Consider the following 19,216-nt stretch of genomic DNA (forward strand, 5'->3'; position numbering starts at 1 on the left):
TAAGGGTCACATACAAAGAACATGTCCTAAGCTTGAATCGAATGAGTCTAAAGAACCCACAGTACCCACTACATCTGTCAATGCAATGAATGATAACACGATTGTGCCCAAAGTGTCTCAGGACCCTCCCATTGATGATTCTCTCATTAAATGTTATGGTCATACGTCGGGGCACCGTTTTGTCATATTGTTTGACCCAGGTAGTATGCATGATGTGATCAGTTCCTCTCTTGTTGAGAGAGCCCACCTCGAAGTTAGTCCGAGATCTCCTATTGAGGTCTCTGGCTTTCGCCCTGGTATGGACACTCTCATCACAGAGGAATGCCTTGATGTGTTGTTTGCAATTCAACAGACTGCCTTCACTAGAAGATTTGTTGTTTCTCCTCTCTCATGATGTGATATGATTTTGGGCATTCGATGGTTTCGTGATAATGAAGCTCTCATGAAATTTACGGCTAATACTATAACTCCCAATGCCGACAGCGATTCTCCTATTGTCATTCATGGAGAGGACATTGCTCCTTCTCCATCTCTCATTGCTAATATGCAGGACAAGGTTCAAAGGATTCGGGATAAGGAGATTCTCTCAATCTCTTTTTCTCCACAGTATGATACACATGATTTGCATGATTATGAGAAGCATGATGATTTGAAGGATAATGATTTGCATGATCAAGATGTGATTTCTCACAAGCATGATGAGTTGCATGAAGAAGATGTGATTGTTCACAAGGATGATGTGTTAGTGGATGCTTTTCCTAGCGAAGCTAACCTCGTTGCAGATTCGATCAATCATGAAGATCCGATCTTGGCTTTCCAGTCGAGGTCCAAAGAACCCCCACAGGACGATTTGATCATTCAGGACGAATCGATCTTGACTCTCGAGCCTTGGTCAGAAGCACCCTCACAGGAAGTATTGTGTGTTCGCATGATTGATATGCACGCATTGTTCGAGTGTTTCATTCGTGAAGGTTTCCTGTATTTTAGTCAGCATCGTTATGTGATCCCTTTTCCTAGGCATGACATATTGTATGTTGAGTACGTTTCTCTCATGGATGAGCACAAATGTATGCAGATTGTTCATGAAAAGCTGAAAAGTTTGTATGTCAGGAAGTCGCATTCCATGTCTCTCCCTTGGCATGACACAGTTTCCGAAAGAGCACATGATAGTATGAGCACCAAGCATGGGCATTTCCATTGTGATTTGCCACAGTTTATTCATTTCGATCATACAGAAAAGATTCGACCGCATTGTTTGCATGTGTTTGATGAACAGGTTGTCACTCCGTCTCTAGGTTCATCTACATTGCATACACAGTCTTTAGCGAAGACAAGATTTTTTTCCTTCACTTTACATGGAATGGGTATGTTCATGGTTTTGTGTTGGAGATGGTTTCAGGAATTTTTAGCCATGGAGATTCTTGAAGACGAAAGAAGCAGGACTCCAGACGAAATTGAAACATCAAAGGAGCCACAGAAAACTTTGAGTTGCTTTCGGCGCGGCCCAAAGAAGCAAGCGTTGCAGACCTTTATGAAGTTCAAGTACCGCTCGACCCACATAGCAGAGTGGGCCGGCGAAGAGTCCCTTCCAGGATTCCGGATGCTATTGGCGATCTTCCTCAACGCCATACAGTTCGGTACCACTACCTCACTTTGAAAAGGAGGGGATGTCACGTGACACATCCGAACCCTATGTGTGCATGGACAAGCTACACCACAGCAGGGTTCAGTCAGTTCAGTCAAGTCTAGATTAGCAGTGATCTGGCACTTTTGTGAGTCTATTCCTAGACCGTGCATGCCCAGTCACTTAGCATAGATGCATATCCTCCGGTTGCACACAGCATGATCATCGGAATTCCCATCAGAATCCATTAGCATCAGTTAGGACAATTTTCTAGTGCATTTAGCCTATTTTCCTATTTTTGGTTATTTTCACTTATTATTTTAAAGTGACTTTCCAACAAAAGTAGGTAGGGCAATTTTGCTAAGTTAATATATAAGCAAACCCAAGTTAGCACTTTCTAGCAGAAGAGGCAGCAGGAGCTTCCCGCTCAACAGGCAACTTCTCAACAGTACCCCCCCTCAGCACCCCCAATAGTTAGCATCGCCACCATCTCCCCATACCTGGCGTTTTCTCCCACAGCTTCCCAGATCGAGCATCGCCATCAGGACCCATCCCCTGGCGTTTCCTTCTCTTGCAGATATCTCCATCATACCTTCTCTGCTGGCGTTTTTTGTCCCTGTAAGTTCAGCGTTTTTTCAGCAATCACTAACGCTAGGAGAAGCCAGCAGATTTCAGTGTTTGTAGCGTTTTCTCAGTAGGTGCATAACATCAGCGTTTCCACCTTCAGCAGGAACCCCGGCATAGCCCTCATTTTCAGCCCTTAAGACAACAGTAAAACAGTCCATTTCAGCCCCGAAACAGTCCACGAAAACCAGCAGTTAGAAGACCACAGATTTCAGCCACCAAGTCGTCGTCGTCCTCAGCGTCGTCGTCATTGGCATAGTCCAAGTTGCATCAGTCCATTGCATACGCATTGTACACCATTGTGCAATCAAAGTAAACCACTCTCGCCGACGAGAGTGGGGCCTTCGGAGGAGGGTTTTACAACCTCTCGGGTGTCGTATCTCTTCTCTCTCCTTCTCTCAGTCTCATTCACTTGCACGCACAATATCCACTCACTTTGTTCGTGATCGTAGCACTCTCCATAAGACGGAAAGCTCTCTCTTTCCCTAAGAACTAAAAGGAACCTTGAGCAATAAAGATCACTAATCTTCAGAAAATACAACATTCATTCCGCTGCACCTTACAGCGAATGTCGAGTGGGGAGTGATACCTGGCACTAAAGGACCATATGTGTGGCTCTTCCCTGCCCCCATTGTATGAGATAGCCCTTGTATGAGCCAGCTTGCTGTACCTACCATGTATTGGGGAGAGTCTCTCTCAACCTTTTCTATATCCCATCCTACATGGATGCTTGGGCAGTTTTTTCTCATCTTAACTAATGGAAGGATCCGATTGTTGTCAAACAAAAAAAGATGCAACAGAGATACAGGGTGTGATCACTCCAAGTAGAAAGCAAGTCGTAACAGGCTTGTAAAGGTAATAAAGAAAGCATTATTGCTGGTGCGCCTCTCTTAGGGTCAGCACGAACTCCACCTTTCTTGTCTCTTGCAGGTATTGGTTTAAGTATCTGCGATTAAAATTTGGGTCAAAGTCTGCGCAAATCTCTACCGCTTGTCTGCAAGGTGCCAGACTCTAAACCAAAACAATAGCGGAGTTGTCCTCCACCATGAGAGCTGGGATGGACATTATGGAGTAGGTGAATGAGGGGATAAGGGTGGTGAGGGTGAGTTGGATGCAGGTGGTAATGGTCTCTGAAAAAAGGTGTCAAAGGAGTTCAAAGGAAAAGGCAACGATGGAGAAGAGCTCTAAGAATGAATGTAGAGAGAATCGCATGTGACAGTAGAGATTGCGTGGAGTTTTAATTGGACACCCCTGTCCCTAGATTGGGAATTATCAATGGTCATGCATAGACAAATTCCAACAGGTACACTTGTAGATTTGTTTTTTGAGGACAAATTAGATCCTTCTGTTAGTTAAAAGACTGACTAATGGGCTACATCAAACCGTACCACGAGATAATAGATACAAAGCAAGGAGTCTGTCCCAAGATAGAAACAACATATGCAATGGTTATATCACAAAATGGGGGACTGTAGCAGCGGTAAGGTGTCACAAGGAGATACGAGAAGCTATGTTCCTGAGAGGTGTGCATGGGGATTGGAAAGACAAAGGAGGGGGATGGAAGCAGAGGGGAGCTTCTGTAGACTGAGGTAAGGGTGGAGGGTCTCTATTAACCTGCAGCCCAACAATTTACAAGACTGCTCTGAGGCCTTTATCATTTTCCCACCTTTTTCCTAGCAATGAAACTTAATGTTTGTGGACTGGAACTCTTAGCACAAAAGAGCAGTGATCTTTGGCCAAAGACAGTTGTGAAGAACAGTCAGGAACTCATGTACACATATCTTGCAAAAGAAAATGTTTGCATTGTAGTGTTTATAAGACAAAGCAAAAGTAGCTACCTAAACATTGGATACGCACGCTAAGTCAACTTACACTGAGATAAGCTAATGCAGTTTTCAGGTTCGCCTCTATTGACCTCCCAGGTTGCTACATAAGACTAAAATCTACGAACTATGGAATGGTTGACCTTCTAGAAAAACTAGGTGTAGCATACAACAACTGACGACTAAAGACTATCTCAAGTGGAGTACTCACTTCCTCAATTTTTGGCATTATGCCGAGATCCAAAACATCATTTATACTAAATTCTGACTCGACTGAGAAAGGTTTCCCGAGAAGAGCAAAAATTTGTGACCAGTGACGATCTTTCAATGCTTCACTTGCAAGCTCTTCGATCAATGGTAGAACCTACAAGACAAAAGTCTACTATCACAATTCATAAATTCACAATGAGGAATGAACAGAAATCCTCTTTCAATAATTCGACGAGGTTGTACCTTTTTGAAGTCATCAATCGTATCTTTTAGCCTGAAAACAACAGTGTCTTCCTTGCTTGCCTTACCCATTTTGTAAGCTTCTTTGGCATACTCATCAGTTTTGCTGATGACTTCATGTCCATTTAACTTTCTCACATGGCCAGTTCTCCAATTCTCAGTCAAAATAATCCAGTCATTCAGAGCTCTCCAGACACCATACCTCATGTTGTATTCCTTTTCAGTCATCATTAGATTACTTAGATCGTCTATTGCCATCTGCACAAATAAAACTGGATGAAATTTAATTGCAAACAACTTGGATGATTTCTTGCTGAGAAAAACATATTTATTTCATTTTCAAAATACATCAGAGTACGATAATACAGAAGTGGGGAGATTGTTTACAAATGCAAATGTAAAGAGCAGGATCAATACAAGACAAGTGCATTTGCAATCTTGTCTAGGCTCACTGTACAAATGATTCCATGAAGATGCACTCCAATGCAAGTCTTAGTAGTTTACCCAGTTGCGCACACTTTTTTTCATGGGAAACCTCAAAATGAGGAAAACCCATAGAGTATATCATATACAAGAAATGCCCGAGTTCATAGTGAACAAAGGCATAGTGAAAATACATTTGAGAAAACGGCAAACACTGATGGCTCAATCTCTTGTAGAGACAGACAATCATAAAGAGATTGATGCAAAGACTGTCTGAAAAAGAAAAAGGTCTGAATCAGCAACTCACCAATAAATAGACCGATTTCTCTACTAACGAAATCATCCATATGGCCAAGTACTGGAGCCAATCAAAAAAATCTCTATATTGTCTCAGAGCAGGCCCATAATCTAGGGAGGAGAAAAGTGTAAACTGAATGCACAAAAAGCTGAGGCAGAGACAAAGGACCACAAGCAAGGGTGGCCCAATATAAGCCCCAATCCGCTAATCTTTCTACAAAAAAACCACTCACAGACTGAAGGAGCTCAGTATGGCAGTATGAGAAGGACACACAGAATGTGATTTTGCAAAATCACAAAGATGATATTTGCGATTCGCCGTAACATTTCCTCACTACCCATAGCGGCACTTGTGCTGGGTTACAAGGTCTTTTTCAATGGGCATCCCCTGCGCCAGTTTTCTCTAGAGAGGTTTCTTGGTCTTGCATATATGTTGAGGGCCCCAAACTTCGCAGGCCGTCACATTCTCCATTCGCAAATGAGCCCTCCTCCAGATTGATTAATCAAATCTCTTCGGAACCACTTGTGAGGATGGCCCACGTCTCGCCGGCATCCCAACCCATTGGTAGTGGTGGTCGACTGTAGTTCTCCCACAGATATTTTCTTTCTATATTGGTGGTAGCAGCAGCTTCCATCATTTTCTAAGTTTGCAAGCATCTTCATCTAGGGGATTCACTCTAAGCAAATAGGAAATGCCACTTGCATCTAGGAAAAACTCCTATTTACGACTCGTATGAGGTAAATATGACCCCCTTCTTATGTTATACAGTTTCCAATTATACCCCTGACTTCTTATGTCATACTAAGACCCATATGACCTAACATAACAAGGAAAATCAAAGAGAGTGTACCATAATGATTGGCCACATATGGAGAGACCACTAAAGTTGATAACTACATCGATGCATGCTATCAATACACAATTGGTAAAGCAAAGATGGGATCTTTCCCACAACTTATACAATATTTCTATTTCTTCATTAACCTCTCATTACAAATTACAAATATTTATACGAATGTGAATGTCCAAGCATGCATACAAAGAAGAAATCGAAGTCCCCTTTTGCAATGAAAAATATATAAGTATTTTTTCACAAAGGCATGGTTTCCAAGAAGAAACAAGAAAATCATTTGAAAAATCATGTCCTAGGTGAGAATTCCTTTCAAGGAAACAACCTGGACCCGATACGAAGTGGCATTAGTACCTTTTATATCTACACGACTATTGTCTCACAAGTTGGAGGATAGGGATGTTTCTCACTTTGCTAGCCATTCTATTAGACACACACACCCCCCTGGCCCCCAAATGTCTTAGATTAACCACCCTCTCCCTCATTTTTAAGTTTAGGAAGGTAATTATTGGGGGAAAATCCCTAACTTATACGCTTATTTAGTCTTTCAAAAAACCTATTCTCCTGCACTTACTAGGTATGTTATGTTTCCCATGGTTGATCTTCCAAGATTTCACAACAGTCGGTTACTTCTAACAACTCACTGGGATGGTAAGTATCTTGTGGCAGGCAACCTATAGCCAAGGATAGTGCTCCATTTCTGGTTGCCTAAACTGGACTAGACCCAATGGGTCCATCAAGTGGAGCTAGTCCTAGCCTTGAGCTAGTCCTAGTCTTGGACTAGTCCTAGATGAGCACTTTACAAATGAGTGTCCTGGTGGAAGATGATCGTGTGGTAGTCACACCATCACTTTCCTTGACAATTCTCCACCACAAAAGTCTACTTAGCTTCCTTCACTAGATATTTTTCTCTTGTATATATGTTAATGAGCTGTTATTTTTAGGGCGTCTATGTCATACCAAACCATGTTTATCGTCCGCCTATGATCACACATTCGTGGTCTAGAGTCCAGATCACAATCTCACCTCCACAATCCATGCACTGTTTGAGCCTCTACAATCCCATTATTCCGTGGTCTAGAGCCAACCACATCCTTGTACTTGATACATGTGAGTTGAGGAGATCAGCAGAGGTTTAAGTCCTCTTGCATTGCTCATCATTGTGCCATGTTGTGATGTATTATTGATTGTGCTTTGTTTATGATCATCTAGCGGTAGACAATTTCCATGGTACACTGAGTGAGACTTTGTGCACACTATAATGAGAGGCACCCACATTCATAGAAAGCACACAGCAGGACACAATTTTCTTTCTACAGTTTCTTTTCTTTTCTCACTATGTATGGGAATTGCAAGGCAGGCACGTCATACTAAGCGGGGTGTAATTTGTTCATGTCATAGATGTAATCTTGCAAACATTGAGATTGAGGCATACCACACTGATGTGAGCTGTCAAGGTGCCTCAAGGGCGAGCCTATGAAGTCTGTCTAATCTCAATAACCCGATTTGAAGGAGCGGCCCCCCATGGCATATCAAACTCTCCAATACTCTTCCCCCCCTCCCCCCTCCCCCTCTCTTTGTTACCTCATTTCTCATTGCCATACCTTTCCATGTGTTGCGTGTAGATTCTATCCAAAGTCTCATCCATACTGTGCCTATTTACTAAAATATAGGTTGTATTTTTTGTTTCCATGTGTCATTGTGACCCTTTCTAGACCTAAATAGTACAACTTGCTCAATTTCAATGCATTCTTGATTTCTCATTAAATGATGGGAATTTAACAGTTTACAAAGAGCATCCGTGAGAACATCAAAATCTAGGGGCGTTCTAGTATGTTTCATCAGAAGGGTGATGAACTTGGCATCCATTCCAAGGATGCACACATCAACGCAATTGTCACCAATGTGTCGAACAACCAGCACGTCATGCAAGGATGTGGAAGTATACTCGGTGACATTGACTCCCTAACAAAGACTTATCTTGATGCACATTATGTTTTTGCGGCTGAGGCTATGGGGGGGATACATGGCTTTAGCATGCATAGTGAAAAGCCCGCTACGCAAGGACTGTAGGTACGCCTTCCCTCGCACAATATGGTTACATTTCAAGATAGCGATGACTTATCCGACTTGCTAAACAATGAGCAAAATAAAAAACTACCTTGACAGAAATTCCAATATTCACTAAAATTTGAATAATTAACATAATAATTTCATTGAAAAAAACTCATTAGGACTGAAGTATGTCATGAATATTCCTAAATTTTCTTTTCATGCTAAAATTTATGTGAATAAGTATTTCAAAGTGTTTTAGTGTCGATATGGTATGTTATTTTGCTTTGATCAATAATTATGAAGAGAATAATTAAACCAACCTTTATTTGTGGATTTTTGAATCATAAAAAAATATGGTTTGAAAGATGATGCACACAGCTTGGGTAATCCTCAAAGATTATCATTCCAACTGATGTGTTGAATGAAGACCAGATGCACCACATAAAATGTACTTTTTTTTTCTGTTCACAAAGTGAACTTTCACAAAGTAAAAAAACAAGGAAAAGGAAAAATGAAGCAGTAAATAAACAAACAAGCAAACTATTTCACACCTGAAACAGCTTTTGATATCCTCTACATGTCTCCAGTCTTGCCCGAATCTCAGAAATTCTATCGCTTATTAATAGTAGCTCTGCAACTATTTCCTTTGGATCTGACTCTGGCATCAGGTATTTCCCAGAATGCAGAATTCCTAGTATATTTATCAGCTCTTCATTAATTGTGTTAACCTGACGATCTAGATCAGCCTTCATAGACCCCTTCTTTTCTTCTATATAGAAGTCAGCTGCCTCAATAGAATCGCCATATTTCTGCACAGCCTCATGTAGGTCATCAAGTTTGATCTGATCATCGGTCGGAATTTTGACTTCATATGCAGAAAGTAAAGAATACATCTCGTCCACCACTGACGCCTCTGCAAGTACAGCTTTTCTTTTTTCCATTGTTACTTCGTAAGTCTGCCATCAGAAGAATCAAATAATCCTTCCAGCATTGATGATTTATAACATCTGTTTTGCGATTTCTATTTACCTTCATAAACTCTACAAATCCATCCAAATCAACTGGGCGTGCGCATAGGGCATGTATTCTTTCTTGAAACTTTGCCAAAACCAAGAGAGTTTCTTCCCTTGCAGCAGCAAGTAAGAGACCTTTGATAACATCAAGAGTTCTGGTGGTGATGGGCAGAAGAGAGTTGCGTAAAGACTTTGAGTCCACATGTAGAACTCCGATTACACTAAATACAAAACCAAAAGACAGAAGGCACACTTCAGAGGTATGAAAACAATCTTCTCCCTTAAAAAGATAAGGCCAAGGTTAAAAAGAAGGAATAGTACTCTTTTAGTGAGCTCCAAATTTGGATGAAACATGTGATTTCAAATTGTCTTGCTGGTTTAAAAAGACAACAATCGATTACATGCAAGGAGTGGCGCATACGAAAGTGTTGAAGGGCCCAGTCTTGCCTGTACTCTATGAACAAAAATCTAGACTGGCTATAATATGTTTATTTTCCATTGAAACAAACATAGGATGTCCTACAATGGCACAAAGCAATGCATTCAGTAGACAATGTTGGCACACCGAGCGTCCAAATTCCAAGAATGTGAGAGTTCTGGATCAAGAATGCATAATGGAGCTTAGGCCCAAGAACTATCCACAATAAAATTCCAATGGAGTATTTTGCATTTTCAATTTCATGCATCCACTGGAGACGAACATGGAAGGGCCAAGTGGATAGCTTCCAATAATGCAATTTGGCATTCAAACGTTGCATAACCCAATTTACTTTCTGAGAGTGAGTGACATTCCAGCTAATTGGATAACCCAAATGCCTAGTGATTTCATTCGAAGACACAATCTCACCTGGCCACAACAGACTATGCCAATCACAAGAACGAAGAGGTACAAGCTTCGATTTACAAAAATTGACTCTGAGTCCAGCCGCAACGCCAAAAACTTCCAAGGCTTCCATAATCACTTTGACATCCGCCCATTGATTACGAGGCATAAACAATGAATCATCAGTGTAAGCTTGACCAACGAATGTACGGCCCGAGAGTTATCGCAGACCATGAAGACGCTCAACAGAGGTCAAGTGATCGAGATAAGTCAACAGTGGGTGAGTGGCAATAGCATACAACAGAGCACTAAGGGGGTAGCCCTGCCTAACCGAACAACCAAGAGGCCAAGATTCAGTCAATTCACTTCCAAGATCCCTGAAGACGTGCTACATGCATACAAAAAATAAACCACATTGGCTAATTTAGGACCAAACCCTGGGCACCTCATCGTGGTGGCAATGAAGTCCCACTCCACAGTGTCAAAAGCCTTTTCAATATCAGCTTGCATAACCAGCACATCCTGTTGAGTGTACTTAGCATACTCCATGCCACTCATAACATTAGCCAGATTATCCATAATCTGACGACGTGGAATGAAACCGTATTGAGCCTGATGGAGACCTGCAAAAAGATGGTCCTTTATGCGGTTCACCAGCATCTTAGCCAATATCTTATAAACCACCGGCATCAAGGTGATCGGACGCCAATGAGAGAATCGCTCACAAAGCGCTTGCTTAGGCAGCAATTTAAGTAAACCTTCTTTCCAAGATAGAGGCACATCCTGTTTCTCCCACACTGCATTTGTCATAAAAAGCAACGGTTGTTCAAGAGCTTCCTAGAAGGAGAGGAAAAATTCCACAGTAAGCCCATCCAAGCCAGGAGACCGCCAACGGCCCAAAGCAAGCAACGCACTATGCAATTCAGAAGCAGTAAAGGAGTCCTCAAGAACGCATGCATCATGCGGTGATATGATCGGAGTAACAAAAGAAAGCATCAATTGAAGCGCATGGCAAGCAACTGAAGATGCCTGAGAAGGAGCAGCAAACACCTGTCGATAATGCAAAACCATGGCATCTGCAAGTTCTTGTTTTGAAGAAGTCCAAACATTTAACACCCGAGGAAAGCATAACCCGCTTGATTGCCTGTGAGAGTTTTGTATGATGCAAATGCTTAAAGAATTGCTTCGAAGCACATCCTTTATCCATGAAAGCCTGTTGACGGGCACGTGTCTGCCATTTAGCAAGCGAAAGCTTGTCATTATGCTGAATACACACAGAAGCTTCGCATAACTCCGACATCTCAGAACTAGATAGAGGCCGTAAATCAGCCAACGCTTGCAGCCGTTGACAAACTTGCTTCACATCTTTGACATCCTCTCGAGTGCACTGCATGTAATGTGTGCCATAGTCACAAATAACACTTTGCACCCTCATAACAAAGCGAAACCAGGCAGCATCAAGATCAGGATGCATATGAGCAAGCAGAGGGGGAATAACCTCAGAAATCATGTCACGAAAAATCTCATGAGTGAGATGAGCATTGTTGATAAGTAGCAGACGTTTCCTCGGAAGAGCCCGGTCACAAAGAGTCTGCCAAAACGCACATTCAGCAAAACAGGGTAATGATATGATGATTGTAAGGTGTAATCAATGTTGACCTCAAATACAAATTCCTCATATTGTTGCACATGAAGCATATACCATCTATCCAACCGTGCTCTATACGAAGAGTGGGCAACATGCTGAAAAGTAAAACCAGAGGCATTTGGATGCATATGCCGCCATATATCAATCATCTCAGTAGAAGCAAAGAGATTATCCCATTCTTACCTTTCCGCACACAACATATGTGAGTTATCAGTGGTACTATCAGCCATCTCAGGGTATTATTAAAATCACCGCAAAGGAATGCATTTGAAGTCCATGAATGAGAAGAGATGTCTCGCCAAAGAGCAACCCTTTGTCCAGATGATGTATACGCATAAATGCCGCCAAATTCATACACCCAACTGTTCAACAAGCATTGAATCACCATCCAGCAGCCGTGCGGATCATTATCCAAGAGAACTGGCTGAAGCTCATGCCGAACCAGCATCAATAAACCAGAGTAATCTTGCAAACCAGCGTATGCAATCCAATAACCTGCAAAATAAGAACACTGACCAACAAAGTCATGCTCATTGTGTTCTTGCAAAACAACGATATCTGCCTTACATGTATGCACATAGTGCCAGGTCAGTCGCCATTTATTAAGGTTACATAACCCACGTATATTATATGAAATGCATTTAATACAACTATGCATCCGAAACCATATTTACAGCGGCAAAAAACATGGGATCAAGTCGGGATGCCCATATGGACATCTCCATCCACGACATCCATGGCAGAACCCGACCACTGAGTCAAAGCAGGATCTTGTCCATAGAAATCGCCTGAGAGGTGGGAGCCTCACCCAAAAGTACATCCTTATAAGAGTGCATCTCTTTTTCCCAAGCGTCAATCAATGTGCGATCGTCATTGCACGGAAGCTGCTTAAATGATACACTCTTATTGGTGTTAACTAGAGGAACATAATTATGGGAGGAAGGTGGAGTACGAATTTTCACTGTCTTTTTAGGTACCAGCCATGAATCAACATCACTTGGCCCAACATTTTTTCCTTCCCTGCATTTACATTCCCAACATCAACAGATGGTGGGATTTTGTTTTACCCTTTATCTGCATTAGAAGTCACCTTCATAGCAGGGGCATCATTCAATTTAGCGTAACCAACAGATTTGCCTATAGGGGCAAGGGAAGAGGAAGGAATAGCTGAAAGAGGGGCTGCAAAACTTGTTCAGGACTTTCACATTGCATATGACCAAATCTGCCGCATCGAAAACAGGAGTTAGCAAATTTTCCCCATTTGAGTTTGAAAGGGCCCTTGCCCACCCAAGGATCCCCTGAGTCCATTATAATTCCATCCGGGGTATGCTTATCCGTATCCCACAGAATGCAAAACCTGTTGGTGTTCGCATCCAATTTCGGAGGGCAAATCACCTTGCCAAGCTGAGCAGCCAATAACCGAAGAAAATGCCTCCATGTGCACGGAAAGTCAACAATTTCCACCCACACAGGACATTTGTGACGAATAAGATTTTGATAGTCCTTTGTAAGTGCCCAAGGCAAAACATGAGTCATCTGCGTGCCAAAAAAGAGGAGGGACATCTCCAGTAGGAGGTTCCTAGACACACGCGCGCGCGCGCACACACACACACACACTTTTTTTTTGTAAATCTGCTTTGATTAATTTACAAGTGGGAAACCTCAAAGCGAGGAAAACCCATGAAAGAAAGGGATACAAAAGACGGAGCACTATGAGGCTCCGAAGGCTAAAAACAGTCAAAAGTAAATCCTGTAGGCATCAAGAGTGATGTCTCCAGCTTCATAGGCAAAATGCAGCGCTTGACCAAGAGATAATTTGAAATAGGGAAAGGGGTCAACAAAAGTGCCCTGGAACATTAAGGAGTTCCTGTGATGCCAGATGGCCCACATAGTCCAAAATCTGACCCGGGTGAAGAAGACCGCAAACTGAGCACAACGCGCACGCACGCATGCACCGACGAAAGCTGTACAGATAAGAGCACACTGAGGGAGAACGGCTATGTAGACGCCGACTAACATGCAAGGGGCGTCCTTGATGCAAGGGCGCAAGGACGCAGGTCTCACACAGACAAGGGCACGTAGCGACACAGGTCCCGCAGGAGCTCATGGACGAAGGTCACACAAGTCGCCACACGCGCGCAAACACACCTCTCTTTTAGATTGTAGTAGTAGTAGTAGTATTTTGTTCCACTTCTAGTTCTTTTCTAGTTCTTTTGTACCCAGACATGGTATTAGATTCACTATTTTGTAACTGATTGGTCTCATAGGTCATTTTGGCCTTTTGAAGACGTTAATATAACATTTCATTTCATTTCATTTCTCTCTCTCTCTCTCTCTCTCTCTCTCTCTCTCTCTCTCTCTCTGTGTGTGTGTGTGTGTGTGTGTGTGTGTGTGTGTGTGTGTGTGTGGAGGTGACGACGTGCTGCTGTTGTTGGGGATGAGCTGCACGCTGGGCAGGTGACGACCTGCAGTGGAGAGCAGCGCGCTGGACCTATGGGGTAGCAAGGTCAGCGGCAGCATAGCACCTTCAGCACCTGCAGCGACTGACATGCATACCCGCAGCAACAACACACCCAGCTGCAGCCTTGCACAGAAATTTGCAACAGGGCAACACGCAGGTACTCACTCTCTCTCAACATTCAAGGGGATGGGCTGTAAACACTAGGCTTCCCGTGCGCTCAGCCTCGCCTCCTCGAGCTCGACCATGGCACCTCTTGACAGGAAAGAAGTGGAGGACATGATAACCAGAGCTATCACACAGGCCAAGAAAGATGCGGACAAGGCACTGAACGCCGAAGTAAGGAGGATGACGGAAAAGATGAAGCAGATGGAGGATAACATCAGAGGCCTCACAGAAGAAAAGGAGGCCTGGAAGAAAGCATTCGAAGAACTCCGTGACACCTCCAACACGGAGATACACCGTATACAAGAAAACATCAACCACCTCCGGATCTCGAGGGAAGAGGGGGAAATCTCGAGCTTCGAAGACATAGAAGTAGAGATCAAAAATAAATGGAAAGCAGACATCAAAGAAGAGATCCAGACAGAAATGGAGGCCAAACAATTGGGATGGGTGGAAGTAGTTAAAAAGAATATCAAGAAGGAGGTATGCGAGGAGGTTCACATGGGAGAGCACTTGAGGGTTCAGCTTACTCTCGAGGAGGAGCGATTGCGCCAGATGAGGAAACACAATGTTAGGATCACTGGCCTTAAAGAGGGACCTTCAGCAGAGGAGGATGCACGAGAGCTTTGTAGCCAACTAGGCTACAAAGAGACTATGCCTTTTACAAAGGCATGGCGAGCCGGCCGTGACACCACTCGAGCTCGCCCGTTGATCATGCAGTTACGAGGAGATGAGGACTGCACCACCTTTTTTCGCAAAAGGGTGCTCTTACGAGGCCTCCAAGGCGGCCATATCTTATGGACGAGGACCTCACTAGGATGCAGATCGAGCACAGGAAATCATGCATGCCCAGGGTCCTTCAGGCACGGAAAGAAGGTAAAAAGGCCTTCTTTCGAGATGGTAGAATCTTCATCGACGGCCGCCCAATCTCATAGGGATTCAGGACCTATGAGACACATACACTAGCACAGGAGACACCACTCAGAGGGGCAGTCTGGAACTGCAATGGTTCTATATGGACACATCCGGAGCGCCTAGAGGAGATCATCAGTGAGCATGACTTTGTATGTTTTACGGAGACACATGAGAGCCCAGAGAGAGGACTACCTGTAGTCACAGGATTCCAGTGGGAGTCGACTTACAGGACCATCACCAGACAGAGTACAGCTCGGGGGTCAGGAGGGGTGGCCATACTATTCAAACAGAGCTTACACAACCGGATACAGGTGATGAGTAGAGACGAGGAGGCATGCTATATGTGGGTACGGCTAGAGCTCACCCACGAGAGAGGGCTATACATTGCCATATGCTACTTTTCACCACATGGATCACGATATGCTATCCAGGACCCCTACTCCCGACTGTCGGAGGACATTTCTCACTACACATCACTCGGGGAAGTCCTCCTCATGGGGGACTTCAACGGGAGGACACAGAGCCGACAGTGTGAGATCTATGATATGGAGCAGCCGGAGATCATGAGGGCACTTGATGCAGAGGACATGGGGGTGAGTAGAGTGTCTGCAGATGGGGGATAGGACAACACTGGATATGGCAGACACCTTCTTGAGCTTGGCAGCAGGCACCATCTCGTTATTTATAACGGGATGGCGAGGTGGCCAGATTCTGGGGGATTCACTTGCTTCCCACACAGTGGCGGAGAGAGCACAGTAGACTATTTGTTGGGCTCTACCCAGACAGCAGAGCTTATACACTCCTTCAGCGTTGCACGCACACCGATAGGGGCGGATCATACTTATCTTACATTCTCCCTTTTTGCTACACAGCTTGCTGACCCCCCCGCCTCCCCCCCTCACACTTACACTACCATTTCTTTCACTCATGAGCTCACTCCTGTTTATATACATCACCTGCATGAGCACCTTATACACTTAGACCCCACAGCCCCTCTGGACACACTCACCACACACATTACATCCATCTTACACGAGTCAGCCACTCAAAGTTTCCCACATCGCATACACACACACCCTCCACGCACTAGCACTATGCCACAAAACAGGTGGTACGACGACGAATGTCGAGATCTACACAGAGACCTACATATACTTGAGATCAGAGGGGAGATTACACATCGCCAGGCTCAGCGCAAGATGCAAACACTTACCCGTCGTAAAAGACGGGAGTGGGAGGAGCACCAGTATTGGGACATCTATCATTTACTCATGAGCAAGAATAGTGCTGAGGCATGGCGTCAGATCAGACCTCCCAGGCCATCCACTCCTATTCAGGACCCAGCGGCATGGCACAGATATGCCGAGAGCTTATACGAGATCCCAGGACAGCCACCCATACCTACGCCATCGGCTACCCGACCCACATCATCTACTTTCTTCACCACCCACATGGTGAAGAAAGCTATATCCCACCTACAGCATGGGAGGGCTAGAGATCAGGCAGGCCTACAGGCAGAGCATCTTATATATGGCTGTGATGCATTGGCACCACTCATTGCCCACCTCTTCAACCGTGCACTTTCAGAGGGATTCCCAGAGTCGTGGACAGCGCACACCATCGTGCCTATCCACAAATCTCGGGATGCCATGGATCCTAGCACATATCGCACTATCATGATTGGTCCTATACTGGCCAAACTATATGGCGTGGTTTTAGAGGAGGAGCTCAGTTCTCTAGCAGAGGGAGAGGGCATGAGGACACCAAGACAGGCAGGCTTCCGCCGAGCTTTCTCTACTATTGATCATATCTTCACCCTTCGTTGTCTGATCGACCAGACACGGGTGAGGAAGAGGAGATTATATTGCTGCTTCGTTGACTTCCGCAAAGCATTTGACACAGTACCTAGAGAGAGACTTTTCCGATGTCTGGCTGCGCTTGGGATTGGAGAGGAGATGGTATGGGGAATCTATGCATTGTATGAGCATGTATCTGGCAGAGTGAGATGCCCGGGTGGATTATCTGACACCCTTGTGAGCACCATTGGTGTGAAACAAGGTTGCCCCCTATCACCTACACTCTTTGGTCTATACATTGACGAGATTGTAGACTTCATCTTGCACAGGGGTGGAGAGGGTGTGGATATTGCAAGGACTACTGTACACATACTCTTATATGCAGATGATATTGTCCTGATGTCAGAGACGGCAGAGGGACTACAACTACATTTGCAGGCCCTGGATGATTTCTGCTCACAGAGAGGACTCACGGTGAACCTTGGCAAGAGTAGATTCGCCGACAGAGTAGATTTACAGTAGTTGGAGGGGATATAGAAGTGACAGGCTCATATGTATATCTGGGGGTTACATTCACCGCAGCATCAAGGACCTTCTCCATGACACAGGCAGCCAGAGATAGACTTACCAGAGGATGCGCATCACTAGCTCTGATGGAGAGACAGTGCCACCAGGCCCACTTCCAGGAGCCCCGGACGAAGGGGTGGCTCTTTGACACACTGGTCACACCTGCACTCATGTATGCCTCGGCCATTTGGGGACCGGGACTGGCAGACTCAGTATGGACACAGATAGAGAGGCCACAGATTATTATGATCTCCAGGATGATTCGCAGCAAGCCATCAGTTCCACACGACATTATTAGAGCTGAGCTGGCTGCACCACCGATGTTGGTAGAGGCACTCTTTCAGACTGTTTGCCTTCTTCGCAGATTCAAAGATATGGATCCAGATAGGATCTCTCATAGAGCCTTCATTGCATCTAGAGAGATGGCACAGGCAGGGGACACTAGCTCATGGTATGCCCAGACAAGAGATTGGCTAGCTCAGCACGGTTTTGATATTGATAGACTACCACCACTCCAGTATGACACCCAGGCCCCGACCTATACCCTCTCACGCTTTGAGCGGAATAGGGTCATCAGACAGGAGATATGGCATACATATATTCAGAGGACATGGCGCAGGCCCACAGACACCCTACCTCCTAAAATGCTATATTACTATGAGCATTTTCTGAGGTTCTCAGAGCAGGGATTCATTGAGATTCCATCATACATGCAAGAGTACATGCCACACCGACTTCGGGTCAACATTGGCCAGCTACGAGTGTCATCACATCAGCTAGAGATTGAGAGTGGCAGAGCCAGAGGCATACCACGAGAGGAGCGTACATGCCGGATTTGCCAGACGGAGGTGGAAAGTGAGGAGCATTTTGTCATGAGATGCCCAGCATATACAGAGCTGAGAGAGAGATATGGCATTGGAGACTCATTACAGCAGCATATGATAGGCCGAGAGCAGAGGAGGTTTGGCCAGTTCCTGGTTGCGGCTTTAGAGGTTCGAGAGCAGTTGTTACAGCCACGCCAGAGTCAGGATAGCAGGACACAGACTACCATCACACAGTTTTTCCGACGAGCAGGACCAGACCCCCCCACACTACCTACACAGAGTAGAGGGCTTACCCTTCTGCAGGCAGAGTCTCAGAGGGCATGTCGGAGACCGAGGCTCCCAGGATACAGGACACATGGGTGTCACCAGAGGGAGATCTCGAGGATACTAACCTTACACCATCAGTATCTAGAGCAGAGTCATGTACCAGCACCAGGAGATCCAGCATTCCAGAGATACCTGAGCAGGCCACCACCGATGTACCACATTCTCTACCCTACATATGTTGCTTGTTTTTAGATACCCTCCCTATCATCTCATGGTGGTATCACCTTGCAGCCCCTAGTTGAGCCTGATGATGCGTGAGCACACCTCGACACGAGGACCCACACTATACATTGTACACCACATGCACCACCCTACCACACCCTCTTGCATAGTATAGGCTCATTTCAGTTTGTACCCCTTTTTTTATTTTCCGATGCCTAGAGCATCAACACATGTATATGATATTGTCTCATAGGTCGAGTTCGGCCTTTCGAAGACGTTAATAAAGCTTTCTTTCTTTCTCTCTCTCTCTCTCTCTCTCTCTCTCTCTCTCTCTCTCTCTCTCTCTCTCTCTCTCTCTCTCTCTCTCTCTC

General features: G+C 44.6%; 1 protein-coding gene across 9 annotated transcripts in view; it reads right to left on the reverse strand.

Annotated features, from left to right (window-relative positions):
- LOC147430133 (uncharacterized) overlaps positions 1–19,216 on the reverse strand; it is a 213,446-nt gene that overhangs the window by 96,240 nt on the left and 97,990 nt on the right. For 7 of the 9 annotated variants that reach the window (XM_086494644.1, XM_086494643.1, XM_086494642.1 and 4 more), the window contains 4 exons: positions 9,177–9,381; positions 8,699–9,103; positions 4,525–4,779; positions 4,283–4,435 (listed from right to left, as the gene is read on the reverse strand). In XM_086494644.1, coding sequence (XP_086350770.1) covers positions 4,283–4,435; positions 4,525–4,779; positions 8,699–9,103; positions 9,177–9,381 — 1,018 coding nt within the window. The remainder of the gene's footprint in view (positions 1–4,282; positions 4,436–4,524; positions 4,780–8,698; positions 9,104–9,176; positions 9,382–19,216) is intronic. The other 2 variants (XM_086494648.1, XM_086494650.1) reach the window with 1 other exon arrangement.

This window comes from Adiantum capillus-veneris, chromosome 22, assembly GCF_014529385.1.
Source record: "Adiantum capillus-veneris isolate H3 chromosome 22, ASM1452938v2, whole genome shotgun sequence".
NCBI lineage: Eukaryota > Viridiplantae > Streptophyta > Polypodiopsida > Polypodiales > Pteridaceae > Adiantum > Adiantum capillus-veneris.